The 27,016-nt window shown below is 42.9% G+C and overlaps 2 protein-coding genes and 1 pseudogene across 5 annotated transcripts; 1 reads left to right on the top strand and 2 right to left on the bottom strand.

Annotated features, from left to right (window-relative positions):
* Positions 1-18,026, top strand: part of LOC143886635 (endochitinase-like) — a 43,700-nt pseudogene extending 25,674 nt beyond the window's left edge.
* On the bottom strand, positions 594-5,180 carry LOC143886634 (zinc finger BED domain-containing protein RICESLEEPER 2-like). Of its 4 annotated transcripts, XM_077390683.1 has the most exons (6): positions 5,008-5,180; positions 1,865-3,854; positions 1,718-1,774; positions 1,284-1,630; positions 1,105-1,170; positions 594-958 (listed from the first exon to the last, which is right to left on the bottom strand). In XM_077390683.1, the coding sequence occupies exon 2, from the start codon at positions 3,852-3,854 to the stop codon at positions 2,760-2,762; it is 1,095 nt and encodes a 364-aa protein (XP_077246798.1). In that variant the 5' UTR covers positions 5,008-5,180; the 3' UTR covers positions 594-958; positions 1,105-1,170; positions 1,284-1,630; positions 1,718-1,774; positions 1,865-2,759. The 4 variants fall into 4 exon arrangements, with proteins under 4 accessions (XP_077246798.1, XP_077246796.1, XP_077246797.1 ...); XM_077390681.1 differs by having other exon boundaries at positions 594-1,170; XM_077390682.1 differs by having other exon boundaries at positions 1,105-1,630.
* Positions 18,027-23,784: 5,758 nt separating the features above from the next.
* Positions 23,785-26,612, bottom strand: LOC143886030 (uncharacterized). The gene is made up of 4 exons (XM_077390029.1): positions 26,286-26,612; positions 24,819-26,162; positions 24,117-24,398; positions 23,785-23,805 (listed from the first exon to the last, which is right to left on the bottom strand). Exons 1-4 carry the CDS (start codon positions 26,610-26,612, stop codon positions 23,785-23,787), a joined length of 1,974 nt encoding a protein of 657 aa, XP_077246144.1.
* Between the last annotated feature and the right edge of the window lie 404 nt (positions 26,613-27,016).

Consider the following 27,016-nt stretch of genomic DNA (forward strand, 5'->3'; position numbering starts at 1 on the left):
GCTCGGCTCAGCTCGTTAAGGGCAAAACTTGGGCTCGGCTCGGGCTCGGGCTCGAACCAGGCTCGGCTCGGCCAGGCTCGGTCAGGCTCGCGAGCCTTAACGAGCTTGTTAGTGGACCTGGAACCAGTCTGATCTGTTTAATTTTTTCCCATAAATTAGAGCTCAATAATCAGTTTTGGACTCACAAATGGTTTTCAAAATTCAACAAACAATGACTCAATGAGATATTTCATATTTAGGATGTCTTTTGATTAGAATCATACAATTATACAAAAAGACAAAATCCTGAATAAAGGCAAATTTCATAGGGATTTGCTACTTGCTAGTTTCCATCACATAAGGCATTTTGAGGATGGCCCGTTGCATGTGAGAGCAGCCACCTCGTGAATAAAGACAAAATCTGATTAAAAGTGAGCCTCTGTGGCTCTCACATGCAACAGACCATCCATGCCAATGAATACAATGAACGTCCCGACCCATTTGGCTCTAGCTTTCCTGTTTTCTTGTTACTGAGAAGAGAGTTGCAGAGTTTAAATAGGAGCATCTTCTTCTTATTTTTTCTGATTCAGTAGACACATACAGAGATATATAGGGAGAGAAAGCCTTCAAACAATGTCAGGCCTTTCATTTTCTAAATCTTGTTTATTATGTATCATTCTATTGCCGCCAAAAATCTACTATTAATAATAACACCAACTTCCAACATGCATTTTCGAAAAAATAATAATTACACCAACAGGCTACAGCAACAAGATGATGAATTGACGATGATGATCAGATGATGGATAAGAAGACAAAATACAAGAAGAAAACATACAGAAGAACGAACCAGACTACCAGAGGATTTGTCCATGTAGAGCTAAATTTCTCTTCCTTGGTCAAGAGAGAAGACATGGTCTCCACCCCAATTGATGACGTAGTTCTTATCAGAACTAGGACCTTCCTGTGTTGAAGTGTTCTGTCCAATTGCCCCACCAGGCCACCAACAAAAACAAATACAAGAAAAACCCATAGTGCCATGAGTCAAGACTGTATAGTATAAAACTAATCTGCCAAAAGTATATAGTATAAATTATAAAACTATAAAAGGGTTCAGACACAAACCTATCAAGAGTCAATAGTGCCATCACTGCCATAGTGCCATGAGAATTGAGAAACATTAGTACTAACCTGCCAAAAAATTAAAAGAAGGAGCACCAAGTTAATAAGTGTAAACTTTGGTTTTATAAAATCTAATTACCAAGTAGAAAAGCAAGGGAAATGTTATTACTTATCTGCACAACCTTATTTTGATAACCTGCCAAACTAGCTGTCTTTTCTTCTTCAATTGACTTGTGATAGCTTTTTTGGTAAATGTAATAACCTTTTTTTGACAGCTCTTTAAATACTAAAAGACAAGAGTCACAAGATGGTTTGTGATTGTGAAAATATTAAATATCATAAGTTCTCATGTTCTAAATTAAATAACACTGCCATCACACAAATACTAAATACCATAAGACATAAGTTCTTATAATCTTATGTTCTAAATTAAATTACAATCCAACAACTACCAAACTAAAACAATCATTCCAAAGAAAATTCTTCTTGTCATTCTTGCCAATGTCCAAACTTCAAAAGTTAATCAGACCTACAAAAATAAAAAAAATAAGTCAACTTTAATGTTATACACAATGAACATTTAACAAGACATTGATAAAGTTTAGACATTGGCAACCTGTTCGGCACCATCTGGAATAACAACTCTTATATCTTCCTCCTCGATATAATCACACTGCAAAGTTTAGTGTTACATAAGCAACTAAAGCAAGTAATATATAAAATAATGAAATAAAAAAATTGTAAGTTATGATATGACACTTACTGAAGGGGGAGAGATGGCCTTCTGAGTAGCTCTAAGCCAACTACCAGAGCAAATCAAACCATCCACTGTCTTTGGAGATAGAGAACTTCTTTACTGGTCCAATACCCTTCCTCCCGCACTAAATGCAGACTCAGAAGCAACTGTAGTGATTGGTATAGTGAGTATATCCCTTGCCATTTTTGAAAGCGTAAGAAACTTGAGTGTATTCATTTTCCACCACTCCAAAACATCAAAATGTGCTTTCTCACATTTAAAACGAATTTCCTCCAAATAAGTGTCCATCTCTGACTTGGAAGGTCTAAAGGTCTCAGTAGATTGGCAAAATTCTTAAAATTCGTCAACTCTTTGTATATCTTGAAATGATTGTGAATTTTGCTCAATGGAAGATTGGCGCTCGGACTCTACGACAAAAATATCATACAGCTCATACAATGAGTCCCGAACTGTTTTCATGTGAGTTTCATACTCAAAGACTGAATAGATTTTGGGGAAACAAAACTCAATTAGTTTCATCTTGTACCTAGGATCAAGGATGCTGGAAATAGCCATAAACAAATTGCAATCGCCCCAGTACTTGTCAAAATTTTCACCCATAATCATTGCCATTCGTACCATATACTCATCATCAGAAAGTGAGTGGTTATTCAACTCATGCTTAATTTTCCATACTTCAGAAAGAAAGACATTTGCAGTGGGATAAGATGTTCCTGAGAATAATATTGTCACTCCATTGAAAACCCCCAAAAACTTGCAAATTTTTTCTGCCTTCTCCCAATCAAGTGGAGTGGGAAGCCACTTGTAATTTGCATCCCTATCAGCATGTTGACTAAAAACATACTTATATGTGAAGGCAAGCTCAAGCATCAGATAAGTAGAGTTCCAACGAGTAGGAACATCAATACATTAACCATTTAGAAGTAGGAACATCTAGTTGTCTTGCAATTTCCCCAAACTTGAAAAGACGGGATGTAGATTTCTTTAAGTATTCAACACTTTCCCTTATCTTTTGAATGATTGAATCAATTTCTTTAAGACCATCATGCACCATTAAGTTAAGATTATGCGCACAACATCTAATGTGAAAAATCTTTCCCTTATAGTGTAATTTATTCCTTGATTGAAAATTGATCTTCAATTGATTGGCAGCCACATCTTTATTCCGTGCATTATCCAATGTGATGGATTGCACCTTATCCTGAATTCCCCACTCTGTTAGAAATGTTGAAATGGCATCACTTATGACTACTCCAAAATGGGGTGGCTCCAAATCACAGAAGCTAATGATGGGCCTTTGTAACTTCCAATCCGAATCAACAAAATGAGCAGTTAAACACATGTAACTAATAGTTTGATTTGATGTCCAGCAATCAGATGTGAGAGAAATTCTACCAGCATCCTTGAAATTTTTTTTCAACTTCTTCTCAATTTCATAAACCTTCATGCACTCTACTTTAATTGTGTTCATTGACATCTTCTCATAGCTAAGATTTAAAGACTTACATAAGATGTTAAACCATGTGTGTTCAACCATCTTAAATGGGTACTCATGCATAATAATCATCTTAGCAATGATTTCCCTAATCTTCATTTGGTCATACGAAGTTATACCAAAACCTCCAAAATCAACCCCACTACCATCAACAGGTAGAAAAGAAATTGTAGATTGTTTGGGTCTTTTCCAACTCAAAGATCGATATGAATTCATATGCCTTTTAAGCGTAGATGTGGTACGACCTTTCATCTTAGTAAATGTAGATTGACAACCCTTGCATTTATGTTTTATAACCTTCTTCCCACTCTCAATAATTTCTATATCCACAAAACAAACCCAAACATCAGATTTCTTTTTCCTCTTTTTATCTAGATTCGTGTCAATGTCTTGAATCGTCTCATTCGCACTATCAGAAATATTCAGATTATCATCCTCATTCACATTCTCAACATTCACATATTGTTGAGATGATGGTACTGACAATGGCAAAGAATTCATCTGATAGAAAATAATAGCATAAACAATATCCATATTAATAGAACAAACAACAATGTATAATAAAAGTAAACACTGAAGGATAAAACATAGCTTTTCTATGTTAACCAATAAGGATAAAAAAAACATAGCTTTTCTCTTCTCCAAATCAATAGCCATTATTAACTAATAGGGATAAAAAAAATATGACCATGCAAGTTAAGTTGCCCATGGAGAATTTTACAAAACCTGAAGCAATTGTATAATGAAGTCATCTAATGAAATAAAATGGTTTTCGAATTCAAAATTACCACACGGCTGCTTGATTAGAAAATGGTTTACACCCCTACTTGTAGGACCTTTTTTAGCACAAAACATAGCTTGATTAGAAAATTACCACAAAACATAGGTTTTCTTTTTAGGGATTTGCTAGACAAAATTGTGGACAATTGGAAATACATTTCCCTGCTAACTTTTGCAGGAGAGAACAGCCACATAAGCTTACTTTTTAGCATAGTTTGTCTTATTCATTTAATAGAAGTGAGGTGGTTGTTCTTTCCTACAAAAGTGGGCTGCTAAATGGCTTTCTGAAAAATTACCTAGCAAATCCCAATTATTGATGAAAACAATCCAAAACAGAGGCTTTTTTAACTACACGTTGAGGCCCGGTTTGGATTGAAAGAATAACATTTCTGACAGAATTTTTTTCCTGTAAACTTTTTTCCTTTCCACGATTTAGATGAAAATGATATGATTTTGGCTAAATTACCGAGATATTATCATAATTCGAAGATCCTTCAATGTAAAAATTGAGTAGTGTTTATTTGAGTTTTTTCTCTTGTAAAAACAACTACCAATTTTGAAAAACATTTTTCCATTCCAAAAAGAATCAAGCAGTTGAAACTACAGAATCAAAATCTCCACTAAATTGGAGGACAAAACAAACATTACTTGAGCAAATAAAGCCCTTGTTTCCACCGAATTTAGTGGTTTGATTGAAACCCTAAAAGGGAAGCAAAAGGAGAAAAAAAAACCTGAAACCCTAAAACGGTTTGATTGAAACCCTAAAAGAGAAGCAAAAGGTAATTTTTGTTTATGATAAAAGGCCAAAATCTAAAGCTCGATACCCATTTTCCCCTATTTGTTTTGTATTTTATGTATTTTTAGAAAAAAATACCTCCAACGACGAAGAAGATGCAGCGCGAATGGCGAGAGTGCCGCAGGTTTGGAGAAGATGCCGGAGGCCGGAGGCGTGGAGAGTGGAGAAGAGGCCGGAGGCTCAAAGTCGTAGAGAGGTGGAGTCGGAGAAGAGAAGGAAGCGGCGCTAGGGTTTTGGAGTTCTCACTTCTCGTTCTGTTTTGCAAAAGAGCAATCCCAAATTGATTTTGATACATTTAGACTTTTAGTGGAAAATCAAAAACTTTTTTTAATGTTTGGTCCCACTTTGAAAGCCAATGGAAAGTTGGAAACCTCTCAATTAAATTAGAAATTTCTCAAATTACTAAACTACTAGTCTAATATAGTAATATCTAATTATCTATGGTTTTAGACTTTTAGCCCTAAATGAGCTTTTACGAGCCGAGCCAGGCCTAACTCCGGCTCGGCTCGTTAAGGATTCGAGCCGAGCCCGAGCGAGCCGCCGAGCCCGAGCCAAAATTGACACCCTTAGTGGGATATGATATGTCTTGTCTCATATTTTATACTTGCACTCTTCATCTTTATGTGACCCGGTTCTCATTGGCTGATATAATTCGCAACAATCTATTAAGAGAAGTGAAAATACAGATGATATATGCACTCCCTTGTTTTGCTCCGATTTTATACCTTTCGTTTGGATGTTGTTAGCTTATTTGGTGAAAACAAGTTAGTTTCATAGCATATCTGGCTACCATGAATTTTTTTTCCTGGAAAATATTAGCTTACCAAATGGTGAGGGAGGGTGGGAGAGGCGGGGACATAAGAGGGACTTAGTGGGGAAAGGGGAAGAAAACAATGAAAAACAAGGTAACCAAGAAAAAAAAAAGAGGGGTGGGGGGAGGAGGGGAGGGGGGGAGAGTGATAAATCAACCCCCATATATCTTAAATAGACCCCTTTTAACGTAAAACCTTTGGGGTGTGAGTTACTCACTTGTACGGTCTTTAACAGCAGATGAAAACTTTTTTCACCTGCCCTAACGGTTTACCTTAAAAGGGGTCGATTTAAGATATATGGGGGTCCATTTATCACCGCCCAAAAAATATTATGGTTGCCAAACATGGCCTTGATATGAGCTTTTTCAGAAAACTTATCAAACAGCCAAGCGGACTAAGTCTGTAACAAAGAAACCAGTTATAGAGAAAATCCTAGAAAAAAACTTAAGCCATTTATTGGGCCCTAATCTCATCTCTATAGACGGCTTGCAGGAAGATAAGTGATGAGAGACATTGTCGTCATAACGTAAAGATAAAGTGATGAAAAACTTGCGCCATTTATTGGGCCCTAATCTTATCTGTAAACAACTTTCAATTTCTCGAATGCTATTAATTAATGACAAAGATTTTCTAGATATGGGGGGTATGAAAAGGGGGGACCATCCTGAATGGAAGGTTGAGATCATGTAGAATGTGAGTGGGCCCCATTTTAAGCTTCGGGCGGTATATCCTTTTTTTTAATGAAGATGCCAATTTTATTAAATAATAATGGATTAGATGTACACGGCGGGCTAAGGATTACGGTTACCACATATAAAATGATTCGTTAGAAGCTCTTAATTTGGCTAAGTGATATCAGTGCTTTGGTTGTTTGGAAGTATAATTGTCAGTGTGGATTGAAATGGAGAGTTCTATATGAACCATGATCAAGTCTATAGGATCAAATTGGACATTTTGAAAATTGAAACTGGAGGATATCTTAGCCCAGGTGTGTCACCCTCTCTACTCATTCGTGGTATCTAAGTATATATCTCCTCCCAACCGTCTAGCTACCTCTCTCTCACCACTTAAGAAACTAATTAATCATTGAAAAATATTCATGGTTGCAAAACATGGCCTTAATACAAACTCTTTTCGGAAAAGTTATAAAACAGCCAAGCCCACTAAGTGAATAACAAATTAAGAAACGACTAATAATGAAAATCCTAACTAAACTTATGCCATTTATTGGGATCTAATCTTATCTCTATAGACTGCCCGCGGAAGCTACAGATAAGGGACGAGAGAGACATTGTCATTCGGTAGAGATCTGTGATGTACCTTTAGTATCATCCACCTGGACAAGTAGACATATCGTTGAGGCCCCATTAATGGCATTTGTGCAGGGAAAATTCAAAGCCGCCCTAAATTTGGAGCCATCTCCGTGTCAAGATATTGTTCAATGCTTACACTGTTTTTGATATATGGTGGGTACAAAACTGGGGACCACACTGTATGATGGGTCACGTTCACGTAGAGCATGGTATATTCTTATATTCTCACAAAAAGTGCGCTGTTGTTGGATCAAATATCAAGGATGTGATGATGAATTGATGAGTATGTGTTTGTAAGCCATTTCATCATATAATTTCTCTATTTTTTTATAATTTTATGGGTTTTTGTTGCAAAAAGAGTAAACCAATATGCAGTATTTGCATAGAGCATGGTATATTCTTATGTTCTCACAAAAAGTGAGCTGCTGTTGGATCAAATATCAAGGATGTGATGATGAGTACGTGTTTGTACGCCATTTCATCATTTAATTTCTCTATTTTTTATAATTTTAAGGGTTTTTTTTTTTTTTTTGCAAAAAGGAGTAAACCAATATGCACTATTTGCAAAAAGAGTAAAATAGAAACCAATATGTAGCATTTCGCTATTTCATCGTATAATTTCTCCATTACAAAGAAACCAATATGCAGTTGGGATTTTTTTTGGTAGGAATTTTATTAAGTTAAATAGGATTCTTGCCTTCATTTTGGATTGTTGATCATGTAAGAGTTTTTTTCATCAATGATGTTGAGACCCAGGTAGAACTCTCCCTTAAAAGATAGCTGTTTAGGGGAGCGTGTCCATTCCCTTATAAGCCTAGCCATATCTCCTTGCTTTTCCGATCGTTGGTTATTAGGGGCATCCCGAAAACGTCCGGGTCGAAATATGGCTTTCAAATTAAGTTCCAAATTAGTGTATGCTGCCAAAGGGAGTGACGATGCCATACGCAAAAAGGAAGAGACTCATACAATGACTGAGGCAATTAGAGCTTTTGCACATTTTCATTAATCCATAAGCAGGATCTATATAGACACATAGATCCACGGATCCATACATCTCGATCGGAAAAGAATCAATAGAAAAAGAAAGAATCGGAATTGATCGATTTCTTTCTCAAAACAAATGAAAAGGAAAAGAAAGATGAAACTTAAATCATTTGGAACGCCCAAAAATTTCCCCCACACATCGTCAACATGGGAACTACGAGATATTCTCCGAGGCCTCGAGGGATTTTCACCGTCCAAGAGGGCACACCGGGGTTACCAAACCCCGCCTCTTATACCACTTGTTGTGACCTAGGTAGAACTCACCCTTTTAAAGCTAGCCGTTAAGGGGAGGGGTGTAAACCTTCTTTAGTATATTTGGAGAAGAGAACCAAACAATAAAGTTGAACCAAATTAAGATAATGGATAATATATCAAGAGGAGAGAGAAACAAATGCTGTATCTCTTCTCTGCAGAATAACGTGAATTGCACTCTCTTAAAAATAACGTGGAAAGACCACTCACTTTATTCATTCGGTCACTATATATAGACATAGAATTTCAAAAGAAAATAAACTCTTCCTAATTGTTATCTCATTATAAAACAAAACCAAATAAAATAAAGACTCTAATGAGTCGGTGGTGACACGTTCACAATTCTCCCCCTCAACACTGACTCGCCAAACTACTCAACCCTGTTATGAATCAACCATGTTGGCCCAACCCCTCCGATGTCGTGCATGAATCAGTGATGACTCTAGCACTCCCCTTCAGCGTAACTCTCCACTAGCAACGCTAAGATCCTTCCGAGACTTCACAAACTTCTTGTAGCTCAACCCTTTGAAAGCATGATGAAACTTCCCTATCTCACCGTACCACGCTTTCAGATTCTGTTTCAAACCATATAAAGCCTTCCGCAACTTTCACACGTATTGCGGATTTCTGGTACTTTCAAACTTCCTGGGTTGCTCCATGAAAATTTCTCGATCCAATTCACCATACAAGAATTCATTTTGCACGTCCATTTGCCACAACTTCCATCCTTTACAAGTAGCAAGGGCAATGAGCACACTTACCGTAGTGATTTTGGCTACTGCACTGAACGTCTCATCATAATCAAGCATGTACTTTCACGGAATACTCGAGCAAGAAGTTTCGCCATGAACCTTTCTATCGAACCATCCGCTTTGGTCTTTACCTTGTAAACCTACTTACAAGAAATAGGGTACACTCCACCAGGTAGTGGAACCAAATCCCATGTTTCATTCTTCTTAAAGGCAGTGATCTCCTCGCCCATAGCGATTTGCCACTCCTTTATGTCTTTTGCCTCTTCAAACGAAGTCGGCTCCTCCACCTTAGTATTTTCCGAGACATTACAATCTACCGTAAACGCCTCTTCCACCTCATGATCTTCTGAGATATTACACTCTTCGGTAAGTGTCTCTTGTTCACCAACCAAATTTGTTTCACAATCATGATTCTTCACAACAGAAGATTCTGCAACATTGAGTGCAAAACAAACCTCCCCCTCCAAGTCATATTCCGTAGCAGTCTCTTCCACTGCCACATCACAAGCAAAAGAAGCTTGCATATCCCATTCACCATCGTCATCATCCTCCTTATCTTTGGATTCAACAATAAAATTCCCATCATCGGTCTCAATCCCAGCTCGACAATTTCTTCTATTATGACCAGGCTTCCCACATCCATAACAATAAAAAAAACATTTTTCTTGTGAGTTGTCATTGTTATTAGCCCGATCAACCCTCTTATAGCCATCCTTTGGCTTTTTATTTTTCTTCCACTTCCGCTTGCTATTCACCGCAAGCGCTTCCTCATTTTCTTTCACAGACAATCCGGCCATTTGCCTTGCCAACATCTCTTGATTAATCAAGAGATTCTCCAACTCCAGGAGAGACGGTTGCGTTGGCCAACCCCGAATAGCAGTGATAAAACCACTAAACTCAGGCCTCAAGCCGCGGATAATCATTCTCGGCATCCGACTTTCACTAATCTTAGACACCTCGTCCAATTGAGATATCTCATTACAAAAGTTTTTAGCTTTCATAAAATAATCAGAAATAGATAAATTACCTTGTGTTAATGAGCCGATCTCGTTCTCCAAGAACTGCAACCGTGCATCGTTCGCCCGTGAAAAGAGAGATGAGAGTGCCTCCCACGCTTCTTTTGGAGTTTTAGCATCTCTAATATGCTCAATCAACTCCTTCTGTATTGGATCAAGTACGCCGTGGTTTGCATATGTTTTATTTTCGAAAAATCTGTTAGTTGATTTACTCTTTTGTATTTTGTTGGATTTCATTTCATGCAAATCTCTAGATATTTGATCTGTGTTGTATGTTCGTTATTACCCTATGGAACGTTGGGCCCGAGTGGGCCGTGACTGATTATTAGGTCTGAGTGGGCCGGTTGGTGCCTTCTACATGGTGACTGATGATTGGGTCTGGGTGGGCCGGTTGGTGCCTTGTGCACGGTTAATAGCATAGCTATGAATTGATATCCCGACCTTAACTAATTGGAGGGTGATAACTGGTGCGTAGTCACGTAAAGATCGGTATTTTTCCACCATAGTGAGTGCTTGATGGTGGGAAAGTTTCCGATTCGTTACCTCTGCCAGGTAGGAGCTGTAAAACTTGGCCGTGACTACGTGGGTCCGATCAACAACCACGCAAGTATGGGATGTTAAGCTGGCAAATTGTGATAGCCCGTCACTTTGAGAGGTGATCAAGACCATAGCTATGTCTAGTGTGGAATTGTGAACTAGTTGAATTATTTGTATCATGAAACCTGTGTGTTGTTCCAAACTATTAGTTATGTGCGGATTATTCCAATTGATAGTTATGTCGCTTTGTATTTATTTCATGATACTAGTTTTGCTTTGGAAAAAATATGCATTTATCTTATTTAAATGCTTTGGTCGTGTTTTGTATACTTGATCCAACCGATGCAAATTCTTTGTTTTGTATTGAGCATAAAAGCTCATTCCACGTTGTCTATCATTTTTTAGATAATGAACGTAGGTAGCAGGTCCTGGGGAATGGGAGTGGGAAACGGCTTGGCTTTATTAGAGACTATTGTAGCTTGTTAGACAATTAAATTTGTTTATTTACTTAACGAGCATCATTATTCGTAGCGGTGTGAATCGAGGGACATGTGGCCCTCAAGGTATTGGGATTAATTAATTATCTTTTGGATTTTCTTTTGAATAAATAAATGTTTCCGCTAGTTGCTCTGTATATCTCTGATATCGGTTGTTTGTGGTTGTTTTGGCCTTGCATGTCCATGTGGTTGTTGTTGGAAATCGGGGCGTGCTACACTGTCTCAGGGACCCCGGTTTGGGGTGTGACAAAACTTATGCCTTAATCTTCTCTCTATAGACTGCCCGGGGCCGCTACAGATAAGGGACGAGAGAGACATTGTCATTCGGTAGAGATCTGTGATGTACCTTTAGTATCATCCACCTGGACAAGTAGACATATAGTTGAGGCCCCATTAATGGCATTTGCGCAGGGAAAATTCAAAGCCGCCCTAAATTTGGAGCCATCTCCATATCAAGATATTGTTCGATGCTTACACTGTTTTTGATATATGGTGGGTACAAAACTGAGGACCACACTGTATGACGGGTCACGTTCACCTAGAGCATGGTATATTCTTATATTCTCACAAAAAAATTATTTCCATAGGTGGATCCTAGCCTTCCAATCTATAGAGGTTTCCATAACATGTGGTTCATCTATAGACTAGAAGGCTGGGATAATCTTATGGAAATGATTTTTGGGGCACAACCTATTTACATTGTGACCCATCAAAGGGATGGATTGGATCATCCAATCGTATGCCGTATAGTACTTTTTGAAAAAGACTGAACTACGCAAGCTTACACCATATAAAAACTCTAAAAATCAGGGGATGTGGGAATATCATAATCGCACGCCTAAAATTCTTGGGGCACAACCTATTTAAGTTGTGGCCCATCAAATGGACGGTTTGGATCATCCTATGGCCCGAAATAGGTTGTGGCCATAAAATTATTTCCATAGGATGATCCTAGCCTTCCGACCTGTTGAGGTTTCCATAACATGCATTTCCTCTATAGATCGGAAGGCTGGGATCATCTTATGAAAATGATTTTTGGGTCAGAACGTATTTACATTGTGGCCCATCAAATGGATGGTTTGGATCATCCAATTGTATGCCGTATAGTACTTTTCGAAAAATACTGATCTACGCAAGCTTACACCATATAAAAACTCTAAAACTCAGGGGATGTTGGAATATCATAATCCCACACCTAATTTGTGTGAGAATATCATAAAATTCAAGTTTCATACGCTTTGATTTAATTTGTGTTCATTGCATGTTCTAGTGTTAATTGTTGCATGATTAAAGGATTGTTTAATTAAAGCCCAAGTTGAAAACCATTAGGATTTCTTAATTACAATAGAATTTTGAATCTATGGCTCTAGGATCTTTTAATTTTTTTGGATAAAAACAATAAAAAATATCTACAGCCCATCTGTAGGCGGATCCTAGCCTTCCGAAATATCTACAGCCATCAAATGGACGGTTGTGCCAAAAAAATTATTTCCGTAGGCGGATCCTAGTCTTCCGATATATAGAGGTTTCCATAACATGCATTTCTTCTATAGATCGGAAGGCTGGGATCATCTTATGGAAATAATTTTTGGGTCATTATATGGGCATTTTTCCTGTCACCTTTGTCAATTGAAATCCTTTTGTCTTAAATTGAATTGGGGAATTGCTAGCGTCCATCGCAAAAGCGTTTTCACGGCTGGTCTGTCGCACATGGAGACAAAAGCTGTTGTTTTCATTAACGAGGTGGCTGGTTTGACGTGCAACAAACCAGCCGCGGAAACCCTTTTGCGATGGAGCTTAGAAAATCCCTATATATATATATATATATATATGAGAAAAGTGAGCACCAACGCCTCCCATTGGTGCGTTTTAGCAGGACCCAGCGAGACCCAAACATTTAAACGAATGGGAGGCGTTATAACAACTTAAGCGCACCAAAAAAATGGTGCGCTTAACAGTTTTCTCTCTCTCTCTCTCTCTCTATATATATATATATATATATATATAATATACATATATATATATATATATATATATATATATATATATATATTATGCGTGTTAGTTTTTCAACTTAACGTGGATCTAGTATCTGTGATTAATTAATGATTCATTAATTGATGTATTCAGGTAAGTGGGCAACTGCACCAGGCGACCAATATTCATGGGGATATTGCTTCCTTCAAAAACAAGGCAAGAATCCAGTAGATTACTGCGTTGCAAATGCAGAATTTCCATGCGCTTATGGTAAACAATACCACAGCCGAGGTCCCATTCAAATCTCATAGTAAGTTCTTCTTTTTCCATGCATTTTTTTGTTGTTTCTAGATTTAGCTTTCTATAGATCTATCTTGACTTGTATTTTCGTGCTTGCAGCAACTACAACTACGGCCCAGCTGGAAAAGCCATTGGGGCAAACCTTCTCGCCAACCCTGATCTAGTTTCCACTGATGCTACCGTTTCATTTAAGACAGCAATATGGTTGGATGACTTCTAAATCACAAAAACCTTCCTGTCATGATGCCATCACAGGCCGATGGACACCATCCAATGAAGATAAGACCGCGGGTCGCCTTCCTGGATTCGGTGTTGTGGACCCCGATCCCGAGGACGAATGGTGGCGAGGGACACGAGATCCCACGCCGATCCTCTAAGATCTCCACAATGTGAAGGAGAGCTCTACCAAGGAACTCTCGAAATGGTGCCACTCACAGCATGGGTGGCGATATAAATGAGATACCTCTCGATTCAAGGACTAGCCCGGAACCAAAATGTACCTATAACAAAGAAGAGTCGCCATCCAAGGAAAGAGGCCCTGGATCCCATGAAATACTCTGTTGCAACGGATAACCAGAGATACAAAAGTCCGTGCCTGATGACGAATGGGGAAGGTGTTAAGCGCCCCCAATTCGCCCAAGTGCAAACACCTGGTCTCTTATGCCATTTTTAATTAATTTTGAAGAGTTTTGGGCTAAAATCATGTGAAATGGGAACGAGTATCCCCGAGAAAACGTCTATCTATGCATGCATGACCCGGGGATGGGCAGAAGAAAATATACATCCAAATCCTAACTCACCGTCACATCTAGGAAAGCAATAACATCCTGATGCACAACTACAGCTAAGCAAGTAATAGCAGATATGATAAGCAGAAAAGCGGTAAATATCTACAGCTAAGCATATGATCATGATAAGTAAGCCAATAAATGTCACAGCTAAGCAAGTAAATAAGCAGGTGAAACTAAACGCACAAGGAACAAGCAAGCTGAAAGTAAACACACACGGAACTAAAGACAAACACATGATAAGCTAAAAGATGCGAGGAAAGAAAGGAATAAGAAAATAGACGGTATGCGCAAACCCAAGATGCCAGGGAAAAGAAAATGGGACATACGATAGACTCAGGGAGCGATTCTAAAGGAATCGAGCTCAGTGATCCTGATCCGCTAAAATCGGACAAGTCTCGCGATCGTCATAGCCTATCGTTGCGCTCAGCGAGGACAATCCCTGTAAAGGGGCCACGCTACGTCGTCGTCCGTCCCAAAACCAGATAAAACGTCGGAAAACCAATAAAACCGGCAAACCACGATCAAAACCGGTAATGAGATAAAAAGAAGGCTCTAAGTGACCTGGCAATCACCATCCTTGCCTATTTTGGTTTTTGTATTGTTGAGAAAAGCTTGAAAGATATTTTTGGATGCTGGAATAATTTTTTTGAAGGGTTTAAATGATTTTATTGAAAAGTTTGACTGAACTTGGGATGACGATCCCAAGCTGCCTACGTACCCTGTGAAAAGGGATCAAGCCAACGTAGTTCGAAACAGCTTTTCGAAAAACGCTTTGAGTGTTTTTTTTTAATGTTTTTTTGGATTTTTGTTATTTGATTTTTATGTATTTTTATCCCTTTTGATCGAAAGGGGGTTTTGACTCAAGAGGTTGCCGTCCGTCATCGCCTAAAACCCGAACAATTGCTCCCAAAATCGATGGGATCCCGAAATACAAAGAGCATCCCGAGGAACGTATGAAGAGAAGACTCGAAACTGAGGAAAGGAAAGAAACCCCTAACCCTGTCAGAAATGATGATCATGGAGAAGAGAAGACCTCTAGGCTCCGTGAGAAGTGATGAGATGAGAAAAGAGATATGAAGGATTAGGGGTGGCTCAAGAATCATTCCGTCATCGCCTTGACTCAAGAGGAAGTTCTTGAAAATCGATGGAAAGATCATATACGTATGAAAATCCTGAACCCTAACGAAAACAAGGATGACAAGAGGATTCAATCAGGAAATGAAGATATAAGTATTACTCCACTTCTATGATCACACTAGGATCATAGGCCGAAAAGACAAGACAACTTCGTGGAAACCTCGAAATCGAATATTGCCGATATCAACAAATAAAGGCCGACACCTATACTCTAGCATCTTTATAAAGATGCTACTATCTTTTCATGTATTCAAAACCTAATGTCAACACCATTTTCGAATTATTCAATACCAATCTCGAGTCTAAAAAAATGGTTTACAGAACACGGTTAATAGAATGACAAGCAAGGGTACCTATCACACAGTGAATCTGCAAGGGTACCAACCTGTTCAGATTGTTGTGATGCATTGGATCCCTCGAACCAATCAAACTACCGATTCCATTTTCCTCTCATCAATTGATGACGGCGATGACTGATAGCAATGAGATCGACAGTATAAGTGTTTAGATCTGTGAAGTAATTGGAATTGGGTTGTGACTGCCGGATTCAATGGGTTTTGCTGAAATGGGTATGAAACTTGGGGTTTATAATGAAAATGGAGAGGATTGTGTTTGAGGAGATGTGGGTTTTTTAAAGGATAGAAATGGTTTTGGGTTAGAGAATGGTGGTGAAAGGGGAAATTGGGGTTTGATGGGGGGAGAACAAATGGGTTTAAGTGATGGGGTTTGATCGGATTTAATGGGGTTGCCGGATTCCGGCGGGTTATGGCTGGATTCCGGTGGTATGGGTTGTATTGGGTTGTGAAGAAGAAGAAAACGGTGGAAATGGGTTTCGGATAAAACAGGGGATGGGTTGGAAGGGGTTTTGGTGTGGCTGAGATGGAGAAGGAGAGAAGAAGAGGTCGGTTTTGAAGTGGGTTTCAAAAGAAATGGTGGCTGGAGATGGTGATGGTGGTGGTGGTGGTGGAAAGGATGTTGACCGGCGGTTGGAGGTGGCTCGGCTGGTGGTGGGAAGAAGGAGAAGAAGAAGAAGAAGAAGAGGAAGATGGTGGTGATGATGGTGGGTGACCGGCCGGATGAGATGGCCAGAGAAGACGAGCCCAACACCCTTTTTCCCTTCTCTCTCTCTCTGTTACTCTCCCCCTCTCTGTTTTGCAGAGAAATGGGTTTTCCCCTCTCTCTTTTTTTTTTAGAAGGGTTTTGAAGGGAGGCTGAGGGTGGTGGTTGGGAGATTGATGGTGGCTGTTGAAGGAGAAATGGTAAGGGTGGTGGCGGTTTGGAGAAGATGGAGAGGCGGTGGTGGCCGGGAGGATGCCGGAGAAGGTGGTTTGAGATGGTGGCTCGGGTGGAGGCCGATGGTGGAGCTTGATGGTGTTGGTAGAGAAGGTTGAGGATGGTGGTTGCTGTTGATGTTGGTGGTGGTAGGCAAGGAAGAGGGTGGCGGTGGTTTTCGACGGAGGTGGTGGTAGGCAAGGAAGAGGGTTCTTTCTTTTTCAGCTCTCTCTCTCTTTTCTTCTTTTTTTAGAAAAATTTCGGCCTCCCCTCTCATTTACCCATGAGATTTTCTATTTTTTATAGTTAGGGTAAAAACCCTCCTCCTAATCTGAGCCATCCATTTCCTTCCCTTCTCATCTCAGCCATCCATCTCTCTCTTTTAGCCTTAATGCCCTCCTAAAAACCCTAAAACCTAAAACATTCTAGATGATCTGAGCCCTACACTTCACCTCTTTGATCTAATGGCCTATGCTTGTGGCTTGCAAAGAAAGCAATGGAAATTTCCAATAATGCCCCCTTGCAAATGGGAAATGATATATTAGGCCCCCTTTTCTCTCATGGGCAGCCCCCCCCCCCCCCCCATCTAGTGTATTTTATTTCTTCCTTTTGCACTTGAGTGGGCTGCCCCAAGTAATAAAAAAAAAACAAATATATCTTTCTTCTTTTAATACAAGGGCTTGGTATCGCCACTCCTTCCTTGTTTAAATCAACCCCCTTCCATTTGCAAATGAAACAACCTCACCCTCGCTTTGATAATCACACAAACTCAGCTTGTCCCTTGACAAATTTTATTCGAAAATATACCCATTTAATCATGGTCTAAACACTAAGAGACAAGGTAAGTTAGTAAAATATCAAGGAGAGGTCGAGTTAGCATCATCCACACTTGAGAAATTTGTATAGAGAGGTGCCAATACCAAAACTCAGGGGTGTTTTGTAACTCTTTCAAATTTTTGCGAAAATGAGCTGGAGGATCAGGGCAATTTGAAAGGAGGATGCCGACGGGGTTCAGAGATCACCCAGGCCTTCAAGCGATTTCCAAAATATAAGGAAATGGGCATTTTTAGGGTTTTCGGGTTTGATTTTTCAAAAATTTTGGGATTCGGTTCCGGGATCTCGACTCAACTTCGGGATTGGGACTTTATTCGATTTCGAGAATTTATTCGATTTTGGGGAAAATGGTCCGGTCAAAATGGGGTGTCTACAGGTGTTTCCACCAACATCATCAATGGGGGACTTGAATGTGGCAAAGGGAACAATGTTGCGGTCGCAAACCGCATCGGATTTTACAAGAGATACTGCGACATACTTGGTGTGAGCTATGGTACCAACCTTGACTGCTACAACCAAAAGCCTTTTGCTTAGTTAATTAGGCTTTTTCTATGTATTTGAATAAGTGATTACTAGTGTCATCTCTGTAAAAGTATATGTATATGTCAAAGACCATTTGGCATTAGTATTAAAATCCTCTCTAAATATAAGTTGATTAAATAAAACTATAAGGAGGATGCATTAGAAATCTAAAGTGTGATGATTCTACAAAACGTGGCGATCGTCCTTATATGACAAGATAATAAACCAAACCTACTATTTCTCAAAGTAACTTTATTATTGTGGTTTTTTCATAAAATTATCATCGATTACCCCTTGATATAAGGTGCATAGGACATACATATGTGTCACGCCCCGACTCAATATCCACGCCTGGCACACGCCAATGTTGCACACCTGCAAGGCGAACCCTCAAGCATGCAAGGCATTCGATACCACAAGCAATACTGTAACACCCAGCCCCAATGCTTGAACAATGCTTGAACATGTTTTAACTACTTGTAATGGGTGTTATTATCAAATGGACTTAAGATTAATTTTATTGGAATGAGTGCCATTACCAATGTCAAGTTTAGGAATAATTACTTGGAAGTGGGTGTCTTTTTCAAATTGAGGCATTATGTCTAGGCAGGAGACATTGAAAATGGTAAAGGGTGCTATTATCATCAATGGAGTAAAGTCCATTTAAACACTTTTTACAAGGCTGCTCATTTTGGAAAGCAATTGACCGAATATAACACCTTCACTAAAGTTAGATTTTACCTTGAATAGAATCTTCCACTAGTGGGTAGGATGTATTAGGAAGCTCTATCATTTCAAGATGCAATCTTGGTAGGTTTCCTCCTATAGATTTTCAGCTAGTAGAGAATAAGGTAGCATCTATTTATGCAAAAAGGAAAATGACAGGTCAATAATTCCTTGTTCGAAATATTGCTTGCATAATGAAAAAGGCATGTGAGCCACATCGTTTTGGACAGTTCCTATGCGGGAAATTTTGGGTTATCGTATCTGTTAGACCGAAAATCGGTAACAGGTACGACAGTGACGTAAGAGCTGAGCTGGATGACCAGAGGAGCTGAGTCCTGAGAGACCGGGGTGAAGGGGAGCGAAGTGGCTGAATCCTGCTACGAGGGCTGAGTCCTGCACAGGGCAAGCGAGGTCAGAAGACCAACCCGGGTTTTACTCCGAACAGGCCCTTCGACACTCAAGTCAGTATGAGCAGGAGTGCAGAGCTAGTCTTAAGAGTTTTGGGTGGAGAGAGGGTTTTTCGTATTACCCATTGGTTTGAGCTTTGAACCCCTATTTATAGGGGAAAACGTGGTGACGTGAGATGACCTGGGCGAGGACAGGTGGTGGCCTGTGAGAGGCTGGAGTTCACCTACTCCAGGACAGGTGGCGGCCTATGAGAGGCTGGAGTTCACCTACTCCAGGACAGGTGGCGGCCTCTGAGAGGCCGGAATTTTTACACCCCATCAGTTGCCCCCCAGTTTTCCAAGTCCTTGAGTGACTTGGGAAAGTGTGGTTAATGGATTACCTGGACGGCCAGGCACCGTATGGAAGTGAATCGAAGGGTTCAGGTCGGGAGGTCCAGTCCGGAGTCCGGCTGGAAATGAGTCCGGAAATCCAGTCCGGAGTCCGACTGGAAATGAGTCCGGAAACCCAGTCCGGAGTCCGGCTGGAAGCGAGTCCGGGAATCCAGTCCGGAGTCCGGCTGGAAGTGAGTCCGGAAATCCAGTCCGGAGTCCGGCTGGAAGTGAGTCCGGGAATCCAGTCCGGAGTCCTGCTGGAAGTGAGTCCAGGAATCCAGTCCGGAGTCCGGCTGGAAATGAGTCCAGGAATCCAGTCCGGAGTCCGGCTGGAAATGAGTCCAGGAATCCAGTCCGGAGTCCGGCTGGAAATGAGTCCAGGAATCCAGTCCGGAGTCCGGCTGGAAGTGAGTTCGGAAGTCGACTGTCCGGAGTTGAGCCAATCTGGAGTTGGGCCAGTCCAGAGTTGAGCCAGTCCGGCTGGAGATGAGTCCGGAGTTCGCCAGTCCGGTCTAGGCCGGACTGGCTTTTGTCGTTTAGCGAACGCGTTATATCCAGTCCGGCTTGGGCCAGACTGGTTTTTGTCGTCTTGCGTCCAGTCCGGCTTGGGCCGGACTGATTTTTGTCGTTTTGTAGAAACGCGTTATATCCAGTCCGGCTTGGGCCGGACTGGTTTTTGTCGTCTTGCGTCCAGTCCGGCTTGGGCCGGACTGATTTTTGTCGTTTTGTAGAAACGCGTTATATCCAGTCCGGCTTGGGCCGGATTGGTTTTTGTCGTCTTGCGTCCAGTCCGGCTTGGGCCGGACTGATTTTTGTCGTTTTGTAGAAACGCGTTATATCCAGTCCGGCTTGGGCCAGACTGATTTTTGTCGTTTTGTAGAAACGCGTTATATCCAGTCCGGCTTGGGCCGGACTGGTTTTTGTCGTCTTGCGTCCAGTCCGGCTTGGGGAAATCCAGTCCGGAGTTCGGAGATCCAGTCCGGAGTGCGGAAATCCGGTCCGGTTGCCCTTTGGAGATTCAGTCCGGAGGGCGGAGATTCAGTCCGGAGTGAAGAGATTCAGTCCGAAGTGCTTTGGTGGTGGGGGTAAGCGTATTCGTACGCTCGTGCTCAATCAGTTTTTTGTCTGGGAGAATGTGTCAGTCATAAATAAGGGACAAGTGGCGTCCTTTGAGTGCCCTCGAGATGCGTGCGTCGCATTTAATGTCCCATAGCCTTCGAAAGGTTATAAAAGGAGGTTTTTACCTCCCATTTTTCACTTTTCACTTTTCACCTTTTACCTTCTCTTCTCTTGCTTTGCGAGTTCGGCTTTGCAGTTCGGCTTCGCAGTTCGTGGTTTGGAGTATCGCGCGAGCTCTCTACTCACAGGTATTCTTCTCAGTCCCTCCTTTTTCTACATGTCTGATAGTAGTTCAAGTTCCGAGTTCGGTTCTGAGTCTTCCACCAGTAGTAGCTCAGAGCTTAGGCCACGGCAGGAGCCTGTAATGGCTAGTCCGGCCGCTAGCGTAGATATTATAGACAGTGACGACGGAGGGGAGAAGGGCGAAGTGATATTAGATCTGAACGCCACCCCGCTCCCGACTGATAGTCTCGACCGAGTAGGGGGGAGTGGAGGCAGCGACGTTGCTGAGGCGTCCACAACGTTCCTTCCTGGCCGGGCCGTGGAGGTCATTGCTAGAGCACGGATGGAGGCCAACCCTAAGTACAACATGCGGGCTCTAGTTGAGGAAAATCACCTCACCGAGTCCATGCTGAAGAACATTAGGGATAAATACTGTGTGCCCCCATCCTTCGAGCTGAGAGCGGCAATAAAGGGAGATAGGGCGTGCAACGAAAGCTCTGATCTCTGCATTTACGAAGAGTCGTTGAGAGCAGGGTTTCGCTTTCCTTTGCACCCCTTCTATGTCGCGGTGCTCCGATATTATGGACTGGCTCCTGCCTAGGTGGCTCCGAACTCATGGAGGTTACTGACTGGGTTTTTGTATCTTGTTCATGGCCGGCTGGAGAGGAGCGTGTCCGTGCCTCTATTCCGTGCTTGTGGTCGTCTGAAGAGGCACAAAGAAGGGGGATGGATTTACATCAGCCAGCGCCCTGATATGAAAATCATCACTGGTATCCCTTCGTCGATACACTCGTGGAAGAATAGGTTCTTCTACGCTAAGGACTCGGAGTCCAGGGAAGCCTGGCCGGTTCCTCTGGTGTGGGATACTCCGAATACCAGCGGACTGAGCCGCAAACCGCTTCTTGAGGGCGACGATAAAAGGACATTAATCCTGATGCGGGAGGAAGTGGAGCGAACAGGTCCCATTCACTGTTCGGAATTTTCAGGAGAAGATATTCTGGTCGGACTTGGTATAAGTACCGCGACTCCGGCACGTATGTAGCTAGACTCTAAAAACTGCTATTATTTTTTTTTTTTCTTTCATCTGCTTCTGACTGCTTCTGACTGCTTCCTTACTTGCAGAAATGAAGAAACAATCAACAGTGGAGAAGATAAGGCAAGGAGCCCAGCCAAGGGCGCAGGAAGGGGCTCAACAGGCTCTCCAAGAGCGCCAAAAGAGAAAGGCGACCGAGCTGGCGAGTCCGGCCCCCTCACGAGACACGGCGCCACCCCCGGCACAGAAGGCAAAGACCACGGTGAGGCTAGTGGGCCCCTTTGCTCAAGGAGGTGGTTCTTCTAAGTCTGGTGGTACATCCACCGGAACTGGAGCTGGGGCCCGCCCTCCCGTGAGGACGGGTGACAATGTTTTTCGGCCCAATTGGGTCGTTCAGAAGGATGACACCGGACTGGGCGAGAGTCGAGTCGCGGCTGAGATTGTGAGCAAGTGTCTCCTTGTAAAGGATAAGCAACAAGTTATCCACGAGCCGCCGGCTACTGGCGAAGAGGCGGTGTTCTCTTCACTCTATCAGGTGATAAATTTGTTTACTCTCTGTCTGTCTTTTGCTTTCTTCCTATACTGATGCTTGTCTCTGTCTGCAGATCGGTTTGTACTACAACGATCTTAAGGAGAAGAGCAAGAAGTTCTCCGAGGCCATCACCAAATCTGAAGAGGTGAACGGAAAACTGGCCCGCGAAGTCCAGGAGCTCCAAACGAGCATCGGACGGGTGCAAGCTGAGAAGAAGTTGCTGACGGATGATCTGGCCCTAGAGAGGCAGAAGTTGAACAAGGCTGCCGAGGCCATTGACGCCCAGAGGAGGAGAGCCCAAGAGAGACAGGAAGCGGCAGTAAAGGCGGCCGCGGAGGCGAAGGAGGCCGAACTCTTCAGCCTGTCGAGTGAGGCTTATAGTCTTGGGTACTACGACTGCCTCCAGGAGCTCCAGGCGTGCAACCCGAACTTGGTGATGGCTAATCTGACTCTTCCTTCCAGGCCGACGATTGTCGACGAGGATCCAGAGGCCCCTGCCGATACTGCCACCGTCCCAGATGCCTCTTAGTATTTCTTTCTGCTTTCTGTAGTGGTCTTTGAGTCCCTAGGATCTCTTGTTTGTTTTGTTGTTTTTCTTCTTCTTCCTCTCTTTTTTTTGACGGCCTTCAAGGCCAACCCTGTAATGGTCCTCGAGGCCCTACATTTTGATGAATGAAATTATATTTGTCCGTATCTATTCTCCTCTTTCTGATAAGCTTCAGCTGAGTAACTTATCTGGCTTGCCAACTACTTTCAATAACCTGGGATTTGGGCGTTTGAGAGCACCCATGTTTTCTAAGCTGGGTTTCCAGAGAGTACCCAAGTTTACGAACTGGGTTTCCAGGCGGCTTCGGTTTTTTGCTGTCCGGCTTGCTCCTAACCAGGAGTGGGCTCCTGGTTTTTGTGGAGACAAGCCGCAGCGAACCAAGCGGCAAGTACCCTAGTTTTAATGAACCAGGGTTTTTCAGCAACGAGTACCTAGTTTTAGCGGACCGGGTTTCCAAAAAGTACCCAAGTTTTATGAACTGGGTTTCCAGGCGGCTTCGGTTTTTGCTGTCCGGCTTGCTCCTAACCAGGAGTGGGCTCCTGGTTTTTGTGGAGACAAGCCGCAGCGAACCAAGCGGCAAGTACCCTAGTTTTAATGAACCAGGGTTTCTCAGCAACGAGTACCCAGTTTTAGCGCACCGGGTTTCCAAAAAGTACCCAAGTTTTATGAACTGGGTTTCCAGGCGGCTTCGGTTTTTGCTGTCCGGCTTGCTCCTAACCAGGAGTGGGCTCCTGGTTTTTGTGGAGACAAGCCGCAGCGAACCAAGCGGCAAGTACCCTAGTTTTAATGAACCAGGGTTTCTCAGCAACGAGTACCCAGTTTTAGCGAACCGGGTTTCCAATTATAAGAGGAAAATTTGAATCTGCAAAAAGAATGATTTATTCATATTATCATAAACATAATTTACAAAATCACCTCTCACACCAGACGATGTGCCTACTGATAATATTTCCTGAGGTTTTTGGAGTTCCATGCGTGGTGTAACAAATGCTCCTCCAGTGTCTCTAGCTTGTAGCTTCCTGGGCGGATGACTTCTTTCACTCGATATGGCCCCTCCCAAGTCGGGGAGAGTTTCCCGACTTTAGTTGGTTGGGATACTGCTGCCCTTCTCAGGACAAAATCTCCTGTTCGGAATTCTCTGGGGCGTATCTTGGAGTCATGATAGTTGGATACTTTCTGTTTGTAAGCGGCGACTCGGATTCGAGCTTCTTCCCGGATCTCCTCTAGTAGGTCGAGATTGGCGCGGAGCCCGTCACTATTAAGCTGCTCGTTGAAGCTGGTGACTCTGGGAGACGGATTGCCTATATCGACCGGGATCACAGCCTCTGTTCCAAAGGAGAGGTTGAATGGCGATTCACTAGTTGGCGTGCGAGGAGTAGTGCGGTATGCCCATAGAACGTGATAAAGCTCGTCTGCCCAGCGGCCCGCTTTGTCGTCCAGTCTTTTCTTTATCCCCTGAAGCAGGATTCTATTAGTAACTTCCGTTTGCCCATTGGTCTGGGGGTGAGCTACTGAAGTGAACCTCTGTTCAATCTTTAGGTCAGAGCAGAACTTCCGGAAGTTACGGCAGTCGAACTGTTTGCCGTTGTCCGTTATCAATGCACGGGGAATCCCAAATCGGCAAACTACTGATTTCCAGAAGAAGTTCTGCACATTTTGCTATGTGATTTGGGCTAGAGGTTCTGCCTCCACCCACTTAGTGAAATAGTCGATTGCCACTACCACGAACATGCGCTTTCCAGAGGCCGGTGGGAAAGGGCCTAAGATGTCCATCCCCCATACTGCGAAGGGGAGTGGACTGATAATTGGAGCCATTGCTACGGCGGGCTGGTGGATGGTGGGAGAGAACTTCTGACACCTCTCACACCTTTTAACCAAACTCAGTGCACCCTGCCTTATGGTAGGCCAATACAGTCCTCTGAGCAGCACTTTTATCGCCAGGGCTTTGCCCCCCAGATGTTCTCCGCAAATTCCTTCATGCGTCTCCTGGAGTGTATATGCTGCATCGCCCGGCCTAAGGCACTTCAGATATGGGAGAGTATAGGATCTCTTATACAAGATGTCACTGCTGAGGGAGAATCGGGCAGCTCTCTGTGTCACCTTGCGGGCTTCCTTTTTATCCTCGGGGAGTTTGCCGTCGCGCAGATAACTGATGATCTCATCCATCCAGCACGGCTCATTCTCTACCTGCATTGTTTCCGCGGCTTTACTTTCGATGCTGGATCTTGGTAGGAACTCCATGCGTATGCTCCCAAGGGTGGTATATCCGGAGGCAGCCAGTTTTGACAGCACATCTGCCTTGGCATTTTCTGTTCTGGGTACCCTGATAACCTCAAAACTTTCGAACTTGCTGACGAGTTGGAGGACCTTGGCGACGTACTTGATCATACGCTGTGTCACCTTGCGGGCTTCCTTTTTATCCTCGGGGAGTTTGCCGTCGCGCAGATAACTGATGATCTCATCCATCCAGCACGGCTCATTCTCTACCTGCATTGTTTCCGCAGCTTTACTTTCGATGCTGGATCTTGGTAGGAACTCCATGCGTATGCTCCCAAGGGTGGTATATCCGGAGGCAGCCAGTTTTGACAGCACATCTGCCTTGGCATTTTCTGTTCTGGGTACCCTGATAACCTCAAAACCGACGTACTTGCTGACGAGTTGGAGGACCTTGGCGAGTTGCAAACCAGATTCGTAGACCCCCTGAATCTGGTTTGCAATCAGCTGAGAGTCACAGTATGCTTTTAAGTCCCGGGCGCCGGTTTGGATTGCAAGGCTCATCCCTGCTAGGAGAGCTTCATATTCTGCCTCGTTGTTGGATGTGCGGAATCCAAACCTTAAGGCATAATCCGCAGTGAAGTCATCAGGTCCGGTGAGGATGAGGCCAGCTCCACAACCACTTTTGTTTGAAGACCCATCGACATGTACTTCCCAAATTAGTGCGCTGGTCGCGGAGCCCTGCTCGGCTGGCGGATGGATGGTTTCTGTTTCAGTTCCCTCTGCTATACATTCTTCAGGGGCTGCTTCTTCCGCAACTGGGAGCTGCACAGCTTCAGAATTGACGAACTGCTGGGGGATGGTGCACTCAGCCACAAAGTCTGCGAGTACTTGAGCCTTGATGGTTGGCCTAGGCGCGTACTGAATATCGAACTCGCTTAGCTCCACGGCCCAATTCACAAGTCGCCCGGAGATATCTGGTCGATGGAGTACTTGCCGGAGTGGCTGATCAGTCAAGACTTTTATGGTGTGGGCTTGAAAGTAAGGCCTTAGCTTCCTGGCCGCCATTACCAGCGCGTAAGCCAATTTCTCGACCCGCTGGTATCTTATTTCTGCGTCGTGAAGAACCTTGCTAACATAATAGATAGGCTTTTGCTGTCGATGCTCTTCGCGGACGAGGACAACTGCCAGAGCCGTGGAGCTAATGGAGAGATACAGAAATAGCTCCTCGCCCGGCTCCGGCTTTGTTAGTAGTGGTGGGGAGGACAGGTACTTCTTCAACTCCTCAAATGCGGTTTGGCATTCCTCCGTCCAGGGCGCAGTCTTGAGTCCTTTGACCGCACTAAAGAAAGGCAGGCACCTCTCCGCGGACTTGGAGATAAAGCGCCCCAGCGAGGCTATCATTCCCGTGAGCCGCTGGACTTCTCTGATAGTTTTTGGAGCAGTGAGCTCCATCACAGCTTTGATCTTCTCTGGATTTGCTTCTATCCCTCGTTGGCTTACCATGAACCCTAAGAATTTTCCTGAGCTGACTCCAAAACTGCACTTGGTGGGGTTAAGCTTCATGCTGTGCTTTTTCAGGACCTGAAATGTTTATTTGAGATCAGATACATGATCCTGCGCACTGCGACTCTTGACCAGCATATCGTCCACATAAACTTCCATATTGCGGCCGATCTGGTGTTGAAAGAGTCGGTTCACTAGCCTTTGATAAGTAGCTCCAGCGTTTTTGAGGCCAAAAGGCATAACACGGTAGCAATAAGTCCCTTGATCTGTGACGAAGGAGGTCTTCGGTATGTCTGATTCATACATCCTGATCTGGTTGTATCTGGAGAAGGCGTCCATGAAGCTCAACAATT

Source organism: Tasmannia lanceolata, unplaced genomic scaffold (assembly GCF_043159265.1).
Source record: "Tasmannia lanceolata isolate RefF3 unplaced genomic scaffold, GAP_Taslan_0.1 ptg000011l, whole genome shotgun sequence".
NCBI classification, from domain to species: Eukaryota; Viridiplantae; Streptophyta; class Magnoliopsida; order Canellales; family Winteraceae; genus Tasmannia; species Tasmannia lanceolata.

Bases quoted from the DNA above. Each gene is read 5' to 3' on its own strand.
- LOC143886634 (XM_077390683.1), bottom strand. From the start codon at position 3,854: ATGAATTCTTTGCCATTGTCAGTACCATCATCTCAACAATATGTGAAT.
- LOC143886030 (XM_077390029.1), bottom strand. From the start codon at position 26,612: ATGGAGCTCACTGCTCCAAAAACTATCAGAGAAGTCCAGCGGCTCACG. The intron at 26,163-26,285 runs GTTCTTCACGAC...TTGACTGATCAG, and splicing joins CTATCTATTATGTTAGCAAG to CCACTCCGGCAAGTACTCCA. The intron at 23,806-24,116 runs GTATCCAACTAT...TTCTTTTTGCAG, and splicing joins TCGCCGCTTACAAACAGAAA to ATTCAAATTTTCCTCTTATA.